Source organism: Aquarana catesbeiana, linkage group LG07, assembly GCF_042186555.1.
Source record: "Aquarana catesbeiana isolate 2022-GZ linkage group LG07, ASM4218655v1, whole genome shotgun sequence".
Lineage (NCBI taxonomy): Eukaryota > Metazoa > Chordata > Amphibia > Anura > Ranidae > Aquarana > Aquarana catesbeiana.
The window spans coordinates 228,738,639-228,755,765 of record NC_133330.1 but is presented as its reverse complement, the minus strand read 5'-3'; the positions used below and the strand labels follow the sequence as shown (position 1 = coordinate 228,755,765).

Sequence of the window (17,127 nt, the reverse complement as noted above, 5' to 3'; positions counted from 1 at the left end):
CGGTCGTGGTTTTATTGTCTGTGTCTTCACTGCAGCATGGATGGCAAGTGAAATCCCCTTTTTGGCTATATAGTTTCTTTTCAATGTTTATCCATGCTAGAACACGGACTTTAGTTTGAGTGTGAATTTCACATCACTTTTCACTGTTTTCATTTAACCTTGAGGTCAATTCATATTATTTATTAGGTTGTACTTATAAATTTGTAACATTTTTGAAAGCTGCACAATTTTTTTATTTTTCACATATTCACTACTCTAGAGCTAGCCACAGATGGATCGAAATTCGGCTGGTTCAGCAAGGACTGGCCAAATTTCAATCCATCTATGAGCAGGCTGGTTGTACAGAAGTCGATTTGTCTAATTACTTCTGAACAAGCAGCCTGTTGGAAAATCTTTGCTCGATTGGTGCTACCGCTTATAGTCGGCAGTGCTAATGAGGAAGCCTCCCCGCTGTCAGAATATAATAGCTCCATAGGAGGAAATCCACCATCCACTTCAAATGTGTTGATGAGGAATTGATTCTCTTTGAACCCACTGCTTGAACGAAAGAAAATGAATCATGCATGGCCTACCTAAGCACATGTTTCCTTTAAATATTTATGCTATACTAGCTAATTCTAACTCTACTTTACATGAACACATTTGAAAAATAAAGTTGACATTTTAATACAAAGCTATTTACAAGGATCTTTGAAAAAAAGAAATCTGAATGTCAAAAGTATTAGATGCATTAGCAAAAACTAAAAATTACACAAAAGAGGTTTCAGTGAGAGAAAAATGTATTTTTCAGGAGAAAAAGCAGTAGTTGTTCTCTTCTATAGAGTATGTGGACAAGACCCAAGTGCAGCCTTCTAGTGACCTCACATTAAATTCATGTTCAAGTATTACATATTGTAAACAAGAAATAAATAAACTTTAAAACAAGTCACTACTGACCCCTGTCCATGTTCTTTAAGCTGGTCAGCTCTCCCTGTTTCCCCTTCCCAGTGTACCTGCTCTAATTTTACATTAGAGAATTAAAAAATAGGAGTCTGCTGGGTGGGGATGACCACAGGTTTGGTTTGAACTTAAGTTTGAACCAAACCTATCAGGAAGTTGTCACTCCCATTCACTGCCACCCAATCAACTGGTATTCCCAACCACACAGCTGAGCCTGAATGTACACAAATGGGCAGGGATGCTTATTACATCAATTACCCAATAGGGATACATCATATTAGGTCAATGCCATTGACCTTAGATGACCATGTGTCCAAATTAGGTAAATTATGTCATGAGCATCACCACCCCTTTGTTTAGCTGTTGGGTGGGGAATGTCCTGACTGTAGTTAATTGGGGGAAGTGGGTAGGAGTGACAGCCCCTTTTTGGGTTCAGTCTTACTGCTAACTCCTTGCTGGGGAGGAGGGGAGAGGCAGAGTAAACGGTACTGCTGAGACACAACTATCAATTTGTAGCAGAGTGAGCTACTGAGAAAATTACTTGAACAACTTTAGCACTTCTGCTGTGAATTTTGAGAATTAATTTCTTCACGGTATCTGCAGATACAGAGATAAATTAGGGCTTTTTAAATCTAATTTACTTGTTAATCAAATGTAATATTTGAATGGCTCAAGCCTGGCTATAGTTGCATTTAAAACAACGCCCACTGGTCACAGCTTCACCACAGCATACTTTGGGGTGTATTTATTAAAAGAAAAATACAGAGCTATTCTTCCTATGAAACTGCATGCACGTTTATTTTGTGTAAATGCTGACACAATCAAATGTTACTAAGTGTAAGGAGACCCTTGCTCGCTCGGTTCCACTCTCCCGACACTCCTCTGCGGCTATAGAATCAGATTGCAGATCGCACGTCTGATGGTTCAGTCATCCGATGCTCCGGTATTAGAACTACAGCTATGTACCGTTCTAATCCAGTTGTGTAGCTCAGAACAAACACCAGGCAGGCTGTATGTAAGTTCAACCAGGAATCTCTTTTATTGAAAGGAATACAGGCTCTTTAATACTTTAATAGAGGAGGTGTATACCTCCTGCTCATATTACTCTGAACATACACCTGTGACCAGAAACCTAATTAACATGGGCTAATTAACTAATCCCTTTAGACAGCCTAGATGACTCAGACATGGCCTTTAGGCCAGACTGGCCGTCTTGTAGCTCAGAAAACCCTATCAACATTATCACAAATCAACACCGAACTCTTGTTCACACAATAGCAGAGTTAATTAACACAAACAACAATGGGGATCTAAAGACTCTTAGATCCCATACTAGACTTATTTACAATACACATTTTAGCAGGTAACAGACAGACAGGTGGCTGGAATTGACATCAGCATCACCTAACAGTATTTGTCCCAGCATTATGAATCAGCCAGTATTTCTTATATAGCAATTCCAGGGTCCCCAGAGTATGTGTGTCCTGGGGGGACCAGGACCCGAATCCACAGTAATACCACCTCAAGGGTCCCCAGGCACACAGTTCACAAAGAGTGCTGTTCCCCGAAATGCCAGGGCCCACGATCCAAAGGCAAGAGGCTAGCATTCAGTCACCTCCAAAAGTCTCTCTCCTGGCTAGGTCTGTCACACTAAGCTATTTTCTCTCCAGGTCAGTTGTTCTTCATTTATAAGAATAGCATGACTCTTATTACTATGACCCCCACCTAGTGGCCATAATACAGTATTTTCCTGATTCACACTATTTTTATTAGTGAACACAGGGCTGGTTGTCTGTGTTCTACCACAAGCCTAAAATACCCAGTCCTCCTCTGAATACACTAATTTCTTGAAATGAACCTCAAAAATGTGAGTTTTGTAGTAATTATTTGGTAGTTCCTGAGCTATGTGTTCAAGATGTAAATTTTCACGTGCAGGGAAATGAAAGTTGATCCCTGGTTGGTTGATATATTCCTTTTTTTGTTTCTTCCCTAAATCTATAAGTTTGGATATAAAGCAGAAGAAAAGCCTAACTACATCTATTTTAAAATGACCCCCACCCTCCTATCTATTGTGCCTAACATGTATAAAAAAGATCTATGTACTTATCTATATTTTATTCTCTCCAGTCCAGTCACATGATCCTGCAGCTCTGTGTAAAACCCCATACACATGGGCCGAAAGTTTTTATTGAACCGACTGACATTCGGCCAATGTATAAGGCAGCCAGACTGACAGAAGCCGGCTCCCGATCAGCGCTCTCAGCCAATGTCAGAACACAAAACAACAGGGGAGATAGCTGTACTAACATTGGATCGTTACTACAGTGGCTTCAACCGGTGCTGTCAGTTTTTTTTTTTTTTTTAAATAGGTAAGTATATAGATCTTGTTTTTTTTTATATAGTTTGGCAGGATAGGTAGAAGGAGAGGGGGAGGGAACAATTTTAAGAATAGATATAGTTAGGCTTTTCCTCACCTTTAGACCCCTTTCACACTGGCGGTTTTCAGGTGTTTTAGCGCTAATAATAACGCCTGTAAAGTGCCTGAAAACTGCCTCTCATGCCTCCCCAGTGTGAAAGCCTGAGTGCTTACACACTGGGGCGGTGCGCTTGCGGGGCGGGAAAAAAAGTCCTGCAAGCAGCATCTTTGGGGCAGTGTAGGTGTATACATCGCTCCTACACCGCCCCTGCCTATTGGAATGAATGGGCAGCGCTTCTGAAGCTCCTAAAAATGCTTTGGAAGTACTGCAACATGGGAAATTTTAACCTTTTCTTCGACCGCTAGCGGGGGTTAAAAGTGCACTTTACCGCTAATGGTAAACAGTGTAAAAGGGGTCTTAATGAGTCAAAGGGTTGATTTAGCAAATCTAAAACAAATGTAGGGTTGTTGCCCCTAGCAACTAATGAAAGTCCATGGTTCATTGTCTTAAAGCAGTTATGTTGAAGTTTGACACCTCAGATGTTTTGGAACTACATTTCCCATGATGCTCAACTACACTGCAGAGTGCATGAGCATCATGGGAAATGTAGTTCCAAAACATCTGGGGTGTCAAGGTTCACCATCACTGTCTTAGAGGATGCAAATTAAAGCTGTCTTAAGCACCCCTCGGTCACTTGTACCTACAGGTACAATATACCTGTAGGTTATATTCAAACTTACCCTTAGGTACAATGAATATCTCCTAAACGTGCACCGTTTAGGAGATATTCACGATTTCTGCAGCCAGTGACATAACTAGCGCATGTGCACCAAGCTCTGAATTGAGGGCATACTGAATGTGCCATCAATCCAGAGCACTGTGCTGCGACTGTGGCTCCTGTGCACATGTGTGGAAGTGACGTCATCACAGCTCGGCCATTCAAATGGCAGACCAGTTAAAGATGGAAGCCCTGTCAGCAGTGACAGCGCACCACTGGAGGGATCCCCTTTACAGGTAAGTCTGTCATAATGAGCTAGTGTGCACTGCATATTAGCACATTAACGTGCAGGAGGACAATTTTTTTTTTTTGTAAAGACTTTACTACTGCTTTAAAATCTCATGATAATCAATGAGCACAGTGGATGTGCTGCTTTTTATATGTTTTCATGTGTTTATTTTTTGTACTTGTTTATGTGTTTGAATTTCAGCAAACACAAGGACAAATCAAAAAAGCATGTCACGCATAATTCTGCTTAATTTAATTATCACCACCCTCCCAACCCAAGAGAATTCATGATAACAGCTGTCTCTGACCAACGAGATATACGTACAAAGTTCATTTCTTCAGTAAACTAAGTCACATGTTCCCCTGAGCACGCCTTCTCTTTAATACTCCCCTTGTGTTACTCACCAGCTTTGCTTTTCTCATTAACTGCTTGGCAGCTTCAAGTTGAACTTGTTTCAGATTTTAATACGATCTAGTGCTGAATTTGCCGACATTAAAATAATAGCATAAAAATCTTTTGATAGTTTCATTCTCAAAGCCGTTGCAAAAGACAAGAGCAGAATTGTGGCAACATGGCTTGCATGCTGAGCAAGGACCCACTGGATATTGAGGTATTGAAAATGGTTTTCATGTTTTTCTTGTCTAACAGATGTTTGTGCATATATAATAGATTCTGATATTGGAGACCATGCTTCTACAGCTCTTGCTAAGTGCATATTACAGTAACTTGGATCCCTGCTGCTTAGTGGTTTGTGTGTTAAATTGGCAGGTGTGAAACTTGATTTTTCAATCCATGTAAACAGTTCAGGAGGCTGTGTATCAAAGTCTCTCTGCAGCAAAGGGGATGCATAAAGAAATTTAGATTTAAAAATCAAGGGACGTGGGTCACTGTGGTACAGCTCTGCTGCAATCTGTGTTGGGCCATGCTTTTTGTGTTATGTTATACAAGCCTATCTAATCAATGCAGATAACCATGTCATTTATTTTTAAAACCGTTCTCTCCCTTTGAGGCTGGGTTCACACTGCTGCGGTGCGGGAACGCAGCAAATTTACTGCGGGTTCCCGCATCGCACCAACTCGCACGGCAGTTCACACTGCCATATGCGAACTGCTGGGGAGTGTCATACAATGTTAATGACACCCCCAGTTCAGCCCGCATATCGCAATGCGAACTGACAATTCGGACATTTTCGGATCGCATAGGTGTGAACACCCATGCGATCCGATTTTGGTCCGAACAAAAAAAGGGTCCTGTGCGAGTTTGGACCGAATGCGGTGCGATATCAGCCATACTATCTGTATGGCTGATATCGCACAGCACAGACATCGCATGTGATGTGAACAGCAGTGCGCTGCGAATCACATGCGATGTCTGCCACCGCAGCAGGTTGAACCCAGCCTGAGTGTTGGATGTTGAAGTTGGAGCAACGGTTAGAAATGGTGCAAAATTTAGAGCTGCATTGCTATTGCAATGTTTTAAAAGTTTAAGCTTTCATAAAGGTAATGCGTTAAAATATAAACATAGTGGTTACCATTTCTGACCTGTTTATTAAAGGTGCAGGTTCTAAGGCAATTATCCATGCTACTTTATATAGTGGTCTTGAACAAGTATGAAAGCTAGAATTCCTTACTTGTGAAGTGACACAAGAATTAATGCCTGTGTTGATGAGCTCTTGTTCACTTCAAGCAGGTTTATGCAATTCCAGACAAGTCTGATATAGTAAGTGAAACACAGGTCAGAAGGCAGTCCACTCCAGATCAAATGCACCTTTTTAGTAATCTCAGCAGGGCCTTAAACGGATGCCATTAACACAAACCTAAAGCCTGTCAACACAGGCCTTAAAGTATAACTAAAGGCAAAACTTCTTTTTCCTTCCCTTTTTTTTTTATTTGTCTGTGCTCCAGTCAGGGACCACCATGTTTACCATTATCAAAAACGAAAGAAAATCACAAATATTGGGCTGTCCCCAGAAATGGTATAGAGGAGAAATCTTCCAAATGGACATTAGTTCTGGTGACAACTAGAGATTCCCTCACTTTGGAGGAATTTCCTGTTCTGGCTATGGAACAGGAAGTGAAGGGAAATCTCTCCAATGGGTCACAAATGGGGAAAAAAAAAAAAAAACCTTATGGTGTTATTACTCTACCTTTTGCTATCCCAAAAACAAAGTTTTGCCCTATTACACTAGTAATATTAAGAAAAAAATAAATATAAATATATATATACACACACACATTCTTCACGGGGATACATATAATTTTAATGGTAATTTATGCTTTCAAATACCTTAATTGTGTTTAAACCTTCTCCTCATTCTAAACACACTGCGCTTTGTGAATGGGCCACAGTCTTCTGGGACCTGTGAAGTGTCCCAGAAGGCTGCGGGGGAAGGAGGGGGCAAACTTCCAGCTCCGTTCATCGTATCAAACTAAGCCGGAAGTGATGGGGAGCTCCACTGTAAGTGGTTACTTACCTTTTCCTGGCACAGAAATGTCCTTTGGTGTTTGCCCACCTTTCATGTACCTATGATGCCTGCACAGCGAGTCCCTAAAGGCTTAAATGGAGTCTTCGTTCAGATTTAGCATACTTTATTTATACCAATGAGAAATTATTTGTGCCCGTATCTCTAGTGTTGCAGTATGGTCTTATTCAAGTCTAGAGGACTCCCTTTATAGGTTTAACCAGTATGAGTAACATTTTGGACTAGCAGAAGTAAAACACTGGAGTGGATAGCTATTGTCAACCAGAGAAGCTAGATAACCATGCACCAGTGTGGCGTATATCCAGGTTAATGTAAAATTCCAGGTTTATTTTACTTTAACGAGTTAATTGGGGCCTAGCTGTACTTTCATTACAAAACAATGTTGTCACTGTGTGTGCAGCTGTTTCAGCAGCAGTATGGGTGACTTCACTTCTGTTTCTGGAAATAAAGCCTATGCAAAAACACAAAAATCAGCACAAGGTAAATAACTTGCAGTCAGTTGAATGTGTCCCTTAGTCTGATGCCTCTGCTGTTAGCTGAAATCCTTCTCCATGCCCCCCATCATACAGTGGGGGTCAATAGAACTGTGGGAGCTGTCACAGGGCCTCAACAAGTGTGCCAAACTATGCCTGCCCATTCTGTTCAGCTCCATTATTCATAGAAGCCGTACTACAGCTTCTATGAATGGAAAACAATCTATGAATGGAGGACAGGCAGATGATTGAAATGTCTGCTCCCTCTGTTCATTCAATACATAGCAACTGTAGTACCTTCATCATAGTGTCCCCTATCATTTTTATGACCGTTTATATGCACGCAAACAGACAGGCCAAAATAAGAAAAAAAACTATACATGCCATCTGCTTTGAAAGTGGCTGGACGCTTAGTGCAGGTTCACACTGGAATCACACAGAAATGTGCTCTTTGTTCCTGTGCAATGCAATTTTTAGCCCATTCATTTGAATGAGCTAAAATCGCACTGGATCACGCCAAAAGTAGTGCATGCACTACTTTAAAAACGCACTGCAACCAAATCGCATGATACTACTGTACCATGAAATCCAGTGTAGGAAAGCTCACTGATCTGTGTTTCGGTTGTCATTAGGAATACTTTGACACCCGCAGCACATCGCGCACCCAGTGTGTTTTGAACACAGTGCAGGAAAGGCAGATTTTCTGCACCACGCTCTGGTGTGAATGAGCCCTTACTGAAAGAGAGCTAATGTTCAGTGGGGCAGTAATACAGGTTTCAGATAAATCACTACAGCTGTAACCAGAAAGAACAGATGTAAAAGCAAGAGATGATCCCTGCATAGGTGAGCCTGCAGACCTAATACTTCTGCAGACTACATTGAGAGAACCGCTTTAGCCAGAAGTGAAGATAGCAGAGTTTTTATGAATGAGGTCTGCAAACAGTAGTTGCAGTCTTCATTAAATCTATCACTATACCAATATTGTTTTCTCATAATGCAGAAATTTTTGTGCGCATAGCACAGTCAAAGTTACTGAAACCTTTAAGTAGATGTAGAAAACTGATGTAGCTAGTGCAAGTGAAGCGTGTAAATGAGAGATTAATTTGATATAGCTAAATATAAAGGAATATATTTTGTATGCCTGCTGCTCAGGGCCTGTCCTACCATGGGTCCCGGTGGGTCCTTGGGTCTGCTAACTCTATATGTCCCAACTCCCGCTGCCGAAAATACAGTGTGTGTGCAGCCGCTGTTGTAGCATCGCTGGGGGACGGGACACCATCCCGAGCGCGGCGGTGGGTCCTGGAAGCAGGGTTCTTCAGACATAACATGCCAGCGCCACGCTAGCCCTGCGTGAGACTCCTCAATCTCACTGCTGCTGCGGCTGCCTCTTGACCTGTCACAAGCGCACCACCCGGAAAGTGACAGTCTGAGCAAGCAACTTTCCAGGTGGCTACACACTGAGTCCTCCACTGCCCAGGTGCAGGAGGGGAGGGGAGGGGGGTCTGTACTGATGAAGGGGGGTTTATCCTGAGGGGGGTCTGTACTGAAGGAGGTGGGATTTATCCTGAGGGGGTCTGTACTGATGGAGGGGCGGATTTATCCTGAGGGGGTCTGTACTGATGGAGGGGGATTTATCCTGAGGGGTATGTACTGATGGGGGAATTTATCCTGAGGGGGGTCTTTTCCTATTGGAGGCGGGATTTATCCTGAGTGGGGTTTGTACTGATGGAGGGGCGGATTTATCCTGAGGGGGGTCTGTACTGATGGAGGGGGGATTTATCCTGAGGGGGTATGTACTGATGGGGGGATTTATCCTGAAGGGGGTCTGTACTGATGAAGGGGGGTTTATCCTGAGGCGGGTCTGTACTGATAGAGGGGGGATTTATTCCGTGGGGGGGTCTGTACTGATGGAGGGGGGGAATTTATCCTGGTGGGATCTGTACTCATAGAGGGGGGATCTATCCTGAGGGGGGTCTGTACTGATTGGGGGGGATTTATCCTAAGGGGGGTCTGTATTGATTTGGGGGTATCCTGAGGGGTGGTCTGTACTGATGGAGGGGGATCTATCCTGAGGGGGGTCTGTACTGATTGGGGATTTATCCTGAGTGGGGTCTGTACTGATGGAGGGGGGATTTATCCTGAGTGGGGTCTGTAATCATGGAGGGGGGATTTATCCTGAGGGGGGGTCTGTACTAATGGGGGTTTATCCTGAGGGGGTTCTTTACAAATGGAGGGGGGATTTATCCTGAGGGGGTCTGTACTGATGGGGGTTATCTTAAGGGGGTCTGTACTAATGGAGGAGGGGGTGGTTTGTCCTGAGGGGGGTCTGTACTAATGGAGGAGGGGGACTTATCCTGAGGGGGGTCTGTACTAATGGGGGTTTATCCTGAGGGGGGTCTTTACAAATGGAGGGGGGATTTATCCTGAGGGGGTCTGTACTGATGGGAGTTATCTTAAGGGGGGTCTGTACTAATGGAGGAGGGGGTGGTTTGTCCTGAGGGGGGTTTGTACTAATGGAGGAGGGGGGATTTATCCTGAGGGGGGTCTGTACTAATGGGGTTTATCCTGAGGGGGTCTTTACAAATGGAAGGGGGGATTTATCCTGGGGGGGTTATCCTGAGGGGGGTCTGTACTAATGGAGGAGGGGGTGGTTTGTCCTGAGGGGGGTCTGTACTAATGGAGGAGGGGGATTTATCCTGGTGGGAGGTCTGTACTAATGGGGGTTTATCCTGAGGGGGGTCTTTACAAATGGAGGGGGGATTTATCCTGAGGGGGTCTGTACTGATGGGGGGTTATCCTGAGGGGGGTCTGTACTAATGGAGGAGGGGGTGGTTTGTCCTGAGGGGGGTCTGTACTAATGGAGGAGGGGGTGGTTTGTCCTGAGGGGGGTCTGTACTAATGGAGGAGGGGGTGGTTTGTCCTGAGGGGGGTCTGTACAAATGGAGGAGGGGTGGTTTGTCCTGAGGGGGGGTCTGTACTAATGGGGGAGGGGTGGTTTGTCCTGAGGGGTGTCTGTACTAATGGGGGTTTATCCAGAGGGGGGGTTTACAAATGGAGGGGGGATTTATCCTGAGGGGGTCTGTACTGATGGGGGGGGGGGGTTATCCTGAGGGGGGTCTGTACTAATGGAGGAGGAGTGGTTTGTCCTGAAGGAGTGCTGAATAGAGCTGGATGTAGAGCAGGCTTTGGCGGATCGGTCAGATCGCTGGAGGGACCCTGCTGGAGTGAGGAGTAGGACAAATACTCCTTAAAGGGGTTGTACAGTCAGAAGGATTTTATCTCAATGCATTCTATCCATTAAGATAAAAAGCCTTCTGTATGCAGCAGCCCCTCTCTGCCCCCCTAATACTTACCTGAGCCACATCTCTGTCCAGCGATGTCCACGAGTTACTCGGCCATTTGAGACTCTCCCTTCTGATTGGCTGAGACACAGCAGTGGTGCCAATGGCTCCCGCTGCTGTCAAAGTCAGCCAATCAAGAGAGAGGGGGCAGGGCCAGGTCGCAGCTCTGTGTCTGAATGGACAAACTGCTTGCTGTGGGGGCATTCAACAGGAAGGAGGGGCCAGGAGCACAGAAGAGGGACCCAAACAGAGGAGGATCCGGGCTGCTCTGTGCAAAACTACTGCACAGAACAGGTAAGTATAACATATATATATATATATATATATATATATCAAATAAAATGAGACGTTACAATCACTTTAATTCTTTGCCCTAGTCAAACTCAGTTTCATCAAGGGGCCACATAAGCAGTATGATTGCCCTCAAAGGGCCAGGTGTATCTGGGGTATGCCGTATGCAGAGTTCAGGAGTGCGCTATGTGCAGAGTGCAGGGTTCAGGAGTGCGTAATGTGCAGGGTTTAGAGGTGCGCTATGCAAAGCTTCCCCCGCCTCTTTCTCCTACCTGGCCTTGCTCTAGTACCTCCCTGTGTAGGCGACTCTGCCTCGCCTTGTAAAGAGATCGTTCTCTCTCTCAGATTCCGAAGATCTGTCCCTGCCATGCCCTGCCATGATTGCATGCAGGGATCTGTTAGTTCCGGGAGCTGTTGTATTTACAAGTGACAGCAGGAGCAGGGGGCAGAGCTAGAGCTGGAGTTCCACCATGTTCCGGCTGAAAAACTTGACCAGGCCTGAAGGGCCAGATTAAGCCTGCAGGCCTTTTGTTTTACATGTGTGCCCTAGACTAAATTAGTATTTACAGTGGAAAATGCTTGATTAAAGATCCTCAATATTCAAAGCTACCAGATATATGTACCCATTTACAAATGCTGTATCTTCTACATTCCTAACCAAATCCCCTGTATTCCTTAATTAAGCAGCTTTATCACTGGGGATTTAAAATAATATTTAATAATGGGATGAGATAATTTAAGATATAATGAGATAATGGGCCTGCCCGGTGGGTCCATTCCTCTGAATCACCCATTTCAATAATGTATTGCTAACTTTAAAATTTCAGTTTGCTGTCAGACCAGTAAAAGCTGAAATTGTTTCTATGAGCTTTGCTGGTTGCTATTGGTTTTTGGCAATTTGAATATCACAATTGCGTTTTGCTCTGTTTTACAGAAAATCAAAGCGAAAACCAAACTGTTAAAATGAAATTGCAAAACAGGTAGAGAACGTAAAAAATGCGGAGTAGGAAGTGATTACAGAATAAAATATGAGTGAAATAATCATACCCTACTCTTACATACTGTATATTTTTTCATATTTATTGCTAAGTCAACCTGCTATTGCCCATACTTATTAATCTTGAAAAGCACAGTGCGGTTTTGCATGAAGCTGATAATTAGCTGGTTTATGACATAAGGGTGTAACCTTACAAGCAGGTCCCATACTGTGAAAATTAAATAGATTTATTTTCTGCAGCGTTTCAGATATTTAAATGCAAAGTTAGGAAATGCATTATTTATTTTTTTATATTTACATAAAGCTATGTAAATGTATCAGCATACAGTATATCCATGTCTGTTTGAACATCCATGTTTGATTAAGGTTTAAAGCATATACATTTACAGGCATAATACCAAATTCTAAATGTTATTTACATGCATGATTTGGTAAATACTGATCTCAAAATTCTGGACTTATTCAGTCAGCTGCAATCTTTTCAATTTCTTCGCTACTGATATCAAGTCTCGGCAGATATATTATATGATCTTGTAGCAAACGTTTAACAAATGCAAGTGACACAGTTCAGCACCCTTAGCTGTGGTTTATTTTCACATCTGATTCACCAAACTTTTCTTTTTGTTTCTCCATTTTCGCGGGGAAAAAATAGCAAATAACAAAAACCATAATAAAGTAAAGACACTTGCTACTCAAGCCAAATTGTATTGAATGTTTTGAATGTTATTAAATGTTTAAAAAAAGACCTTTACCTTTTCCTGCAGTGCTGTAATTTTCTGTAAAATTCAATGTGATATAGTAACCTGAAGGCCTTTTGTACATAGTTGGTGTACAGAACTTACCCAGAAATGTCATTTTCTGCTTGTGAGCTAATCACACAAGTCAGATTTTAGGAACCACCTGCAACAAAAATGTAATTTTTGGTGAGATACTCTCAAAGGGTTAATCACTTCTAAAGGGATGCTGATGCCTTTCCTCATAAGAACACTGCACAGTGCATCAGCTGATTTAATAATGAAAAAGTCACTCCCATTAAAATTTACCATCATATTGACTTTGTCAGACAACTTTTTTTCACGTCAGAAACAGGTAGGAATCTGAAACAAGTTTGGTAAAATCCATGTAATCTATATTAATCACCCAGAGAGGATTTTTTTTTTTCTCAAAACGAAAAAACTATGCAGCTTTGTAAAATGTTCATTTGTTTTATTGTCATACCTGAAGGCTATTTGGGTACTTTCAGAAGCCTGGCTGGAAAACTCTGTTGGCAACCCCCACATTCTGACTTGCTGCCAGGATGTGAAATTCTGGTCACAGGCAAAGTATGGTTGTAGGAGTTGGCAACGGTGGCAGGCTAGGTACAAGTAATGATGGCGTCCAGTGGAAAGATTGGGGACATCTATGGTTATTTTGTCTCCTAGTGCCATGTGGGCATTGTATCTGCCGCCACATTCGCTGCGCATGTGCAGTGACATCATTACGAGTGTGCCGTGATGTTTCTTGTGTGGTGACGTTTATTTACGTCGGACTCAATGATTTCATGACATTTCATTACATTATGCCTTTTTTTTTGCAGTTTTGGTGCCAACGGTGGCCATTTTAAGCACATTTACAAACATTTCTCAGATAGATGGGTGACAATTGCCTCTGAAGCAGCTGTCATGACTGGAAAAAACAGTCAGGCTTCCAGCTTCGCTCCCATAATGCCAACTTCTGGGATATCTCCTCCCCCTATTTCCTCCATCCATTTAAGGGACTATGGCTTCTCTGGATATGGACTTATAGACCACAACTTTCTGTAAGAACAGCTTGGACTTTTCAAGACCCAAATGGATGGCTAAGTACTATTTAATCTACTTGAGTGTTATATGGCTTGGAAACTTTTCCTGATCAAAACGAATGGCTCCCACAATGGGCAATTATGACGTACACACCACACAGTTGAAGGAGCTTTCCTGTGTTGATATAGTTGCCAACAAAGAGAGGGCATAGGGTGCTACTCTACAAGCTATGGGAATGCTATATATGATGACAGGGGCACCTCTCCCTGGGAGTTTTCCAGTAATGCTTGATACATGTGCCATAACTCACTCTGGCTCCACACTGCACATAAGGGGGTTGGTCTCATAACACATTTCATTAAAGGACACCCTCACTGACTTTAAATACTATTTATCCACATGCAATGGCCCATCAATACCCTTTATATGTGGGTTGGTCTCACTCTACAGTATATCAGAGGATCCTTTAATGAACTTTGAATGACATTCAGCCATATGTTAGTCCTGTAATATATCCTACCAAAGGATTCTTTCAGGAATTCTGAAGAACATCCAGTTACTTCAATATGAAGGAGAAGTTTTAATTTTGTTATCTCGTTCATGTAGATTGTGTCCCCTACTGGGGTATATGGGTATATATACCTTGAACATTTGGTATTGCCTAATTATTTTTCCTTTTTATTCCCCTCTTTTTTATTGGGGGGGGGGGGGGGGGGGTACATAATTTCCTGCAGCTGTCATGGTTGGGTTTTTAATAATTGGCCAATTATGATTTTATTTTATTTAGTGTCTTTTTGTATGTTCTAGGTTATAAGTGTTATTTTTATTTAATTGTTACATGTGTCAGGCTATCTTGCTGGGTCTCCTACATATACGCATCAATTTAGGGATACATTCTACTTTTGCATATTGAGGTTGAGCTCAGTCTGTTTTTTATTTTATTTTTTTTTCTTCTTTCAAGTGATGGGAACTGTCAATGGTGGCAGACCAGTAGAGGTTGCAGGAGCTATTAACGGAGGCAATCCAGCAGAGGTGGCAGAGCCTGGTAATTGTGGCAGGCTAGTAGAACTGGCAGGCTAGGAGAGGTTGTGATTGCTGGAAATGGTGGCAGGAACTTGCAATGGTTACAGGTCAGCAGAGGTTGCAGGAGCTGGTAATAGTGGCAGGCCAGCAGAGGTTAAAGGAGCTGGTAAGGGTGGCAAGCCAGGAGATGTGACATGAGCTTGTAATTGTGGCAGCTACAGGCCAGGAGAGGTGATAGGAGCTGGTAATGGTGGCAGTCCAGGAGAATTGGCAGTAACTCGTAATGGTGGCAGTTCAGCAGAGGTGGCAGGAGCAGGTAACAGTGACAATCCAACAGGGACGGCAGGAGCTAGTAATGGTGGAAAGTGTCCTTTTTTGGGGACTATATAACAATGGAAATCTTAGCTGGTAGCATCAATAGCAGGCTTTTCAACTGCATTGCATAATATATATATTACACTGTGATTCTGTACTTGCCAAATATGCTGCAGAAATCTCCCTACACTAAGTCTGTCTGCAGCTATTTTAACTGTGGGCAGCTGAAGCTGCTATCCGTTCACTTCCTGGATTTACAGACACACACACTTCCAGCCCTGCAGCTCTCATTAGCCCTCTTATGACTCATCCCCCTTTCTTCCTGATAAAAGATTTAATAGATGGAAAGTTGAAAAAAATGACTGAAGGTCCGCTTTAAATATGGTTTAAGCATTGCCTCTGACTTATGCTGTGATTATTTCAAATGTGTCTGGTGGATGTCAGGGATGGCTCTCTGGACAAGAAAATGGTGACTGAGTACCTGCCATTGTGGTGCAGCACAGGCCGTAAACTCACTGAAGGGGGCTGACTACACCAGCTGTAAAGCCAGTAATTTTGTCCAGCTGGCATTTAGATGTTGGTCATTGGCGTGATTGGTTGATATTTTTTTCCTACAGACCAGCAATTTGAAAGAAAATACACCTGCATGTTCAAGGATGCTTCAGGAGATGCAGGAGTAGTGTTAGATTTAGGGCAAGGTTCCATATGAACAGCACGGTGGCTAAGTGATTAGCACATCTTCCTAGCAGCATTAGGGTCTTTGGTTTGAATCCCAACCATGGCACTTCTTGCTTGGAATTTGCATGTTCTCCCTGTGCCTGTGTCGGTTTCCTCTGGTTTCCACCCATACTCCAAAGATATGCTGGTAGTCTCCTGTTCAAATTGGCCCTGGTATGTGTATGAATGAATGTTATACTGTGTACACATGACCGGACTTTTCGACAGCAAAGGTCCGACGGAATGAATCTGTCGGACAATTCGATCATCTGTGGGCTTCATCGGACCTTTTCTGTCGAAAAATCTGATGGACTTTAGAAATAGAACATGTTTCAAATCTTTCCGATGGACTCGAGTCCTATAAAAAAATCAGTTTGTCTGTATGCTAATCCGACGGACCAAAAACGACACAAGGGCAGCTATTGGCTACTGGCTATGAACTTCCTCATTCTAGTCTGGATGTACGTCATCACGTTCGAATCAGTCGAACTTTGGTGTGATCGTGTGTGGGCAAGTCCATTTCGTTGGAACTCCATCGAAAAGTCCTTCAGTGTTCAGTCCGTTGAAAAGTCCGCTCGTGCCTACGTGGCATTAGGGACCTTAGATTGTAAGCAGCTTGAGGGCAGTGACTAATGTGAATGTATAATACATATTAAGCACTGTGTAAATTGATGGCACTATATAAGTACCTGTAATAATGTTAATAAAGGTTCCAGACTGTGCATGGCCCTACTCTGCACAGCCTCATGCTAACCCTTTTTCTTGCTTGATGTGCCATAAGGTAGACCTTTCAAAATTTTTGTCAGATTTCAGTCTGTATCACTTGAGGTTGCAGTGGATGCAGATGGAGATGTTGCTATCTGGGTCACCTGATTCCATATAACGACGACTATTCTGACAAATGCTACACCCTCTGACACACCAAGGCTAAAGAAGGAGATTTTATTTTGGAAAATACTCCCCACAGAATACTAAACAATGGTGATAGCAAAAATAAATAACATTTAGCAATTTGGTATAGCATCACAAACAATGAGAGGACCTCTTTAAGTGTCTTTGCACCTAAACGCAAAATCTAGGAACTTCATAACTAAAGGGGAGGTACCGAAAACTCTGGCATCCAGAACTGGTGGCATGACGGTAATTCGGGACCTGGTAATGGCTATTTCTCACAGAACCAATGAGGCACCTTTCATCCACCTTGCTGGGTCTCTCCAAAAGCTTTTACCTCAATGATATGGCAGCCTGACCTCTCTGAGGTGAAAACTCATGACAGACAGCTCATCAACTCAGCAGCCCAGTCTCTGGTCACCTCTCACATACCTTGTAAGAATGCCCTGAGCA

At 43.0% G+C, this 17,127-nt stretch overlaps 1 protein-coding gene across 3 annotated transcripts in view; it reads left to right on the top strand.

Moving 5' to 3' along the window:
* Nucleotides 1-4,737: 4,737 nt before the first annotated feature.
* DPYD (dihydropyrimidine dehydrogenase) overlaps nucleotides 4,738-17,127 on the top strand; it is a 2,813,802-nt gene continuing 2,801,412 nt past the window's right edge. For 2 of the 3 annotated variants that reach the window (XM_073593091.1, XM_073593089.1), the window contains exon 1: nucleotides 4,738-4,973. In XM_073593091.1, coding sequence (XP_073449192.1) covers nucleotides 4,935-4,973 — 39 coding nt within the window. In that variant the 5' untranslated portion in view covers nucleotides 4,738-4,934. The remainder of the gene's footprint in view (nucleotides 4,974-17,127) is intronic. The other variant, XM_073593090.1, reaches the window with a different exon arrangement.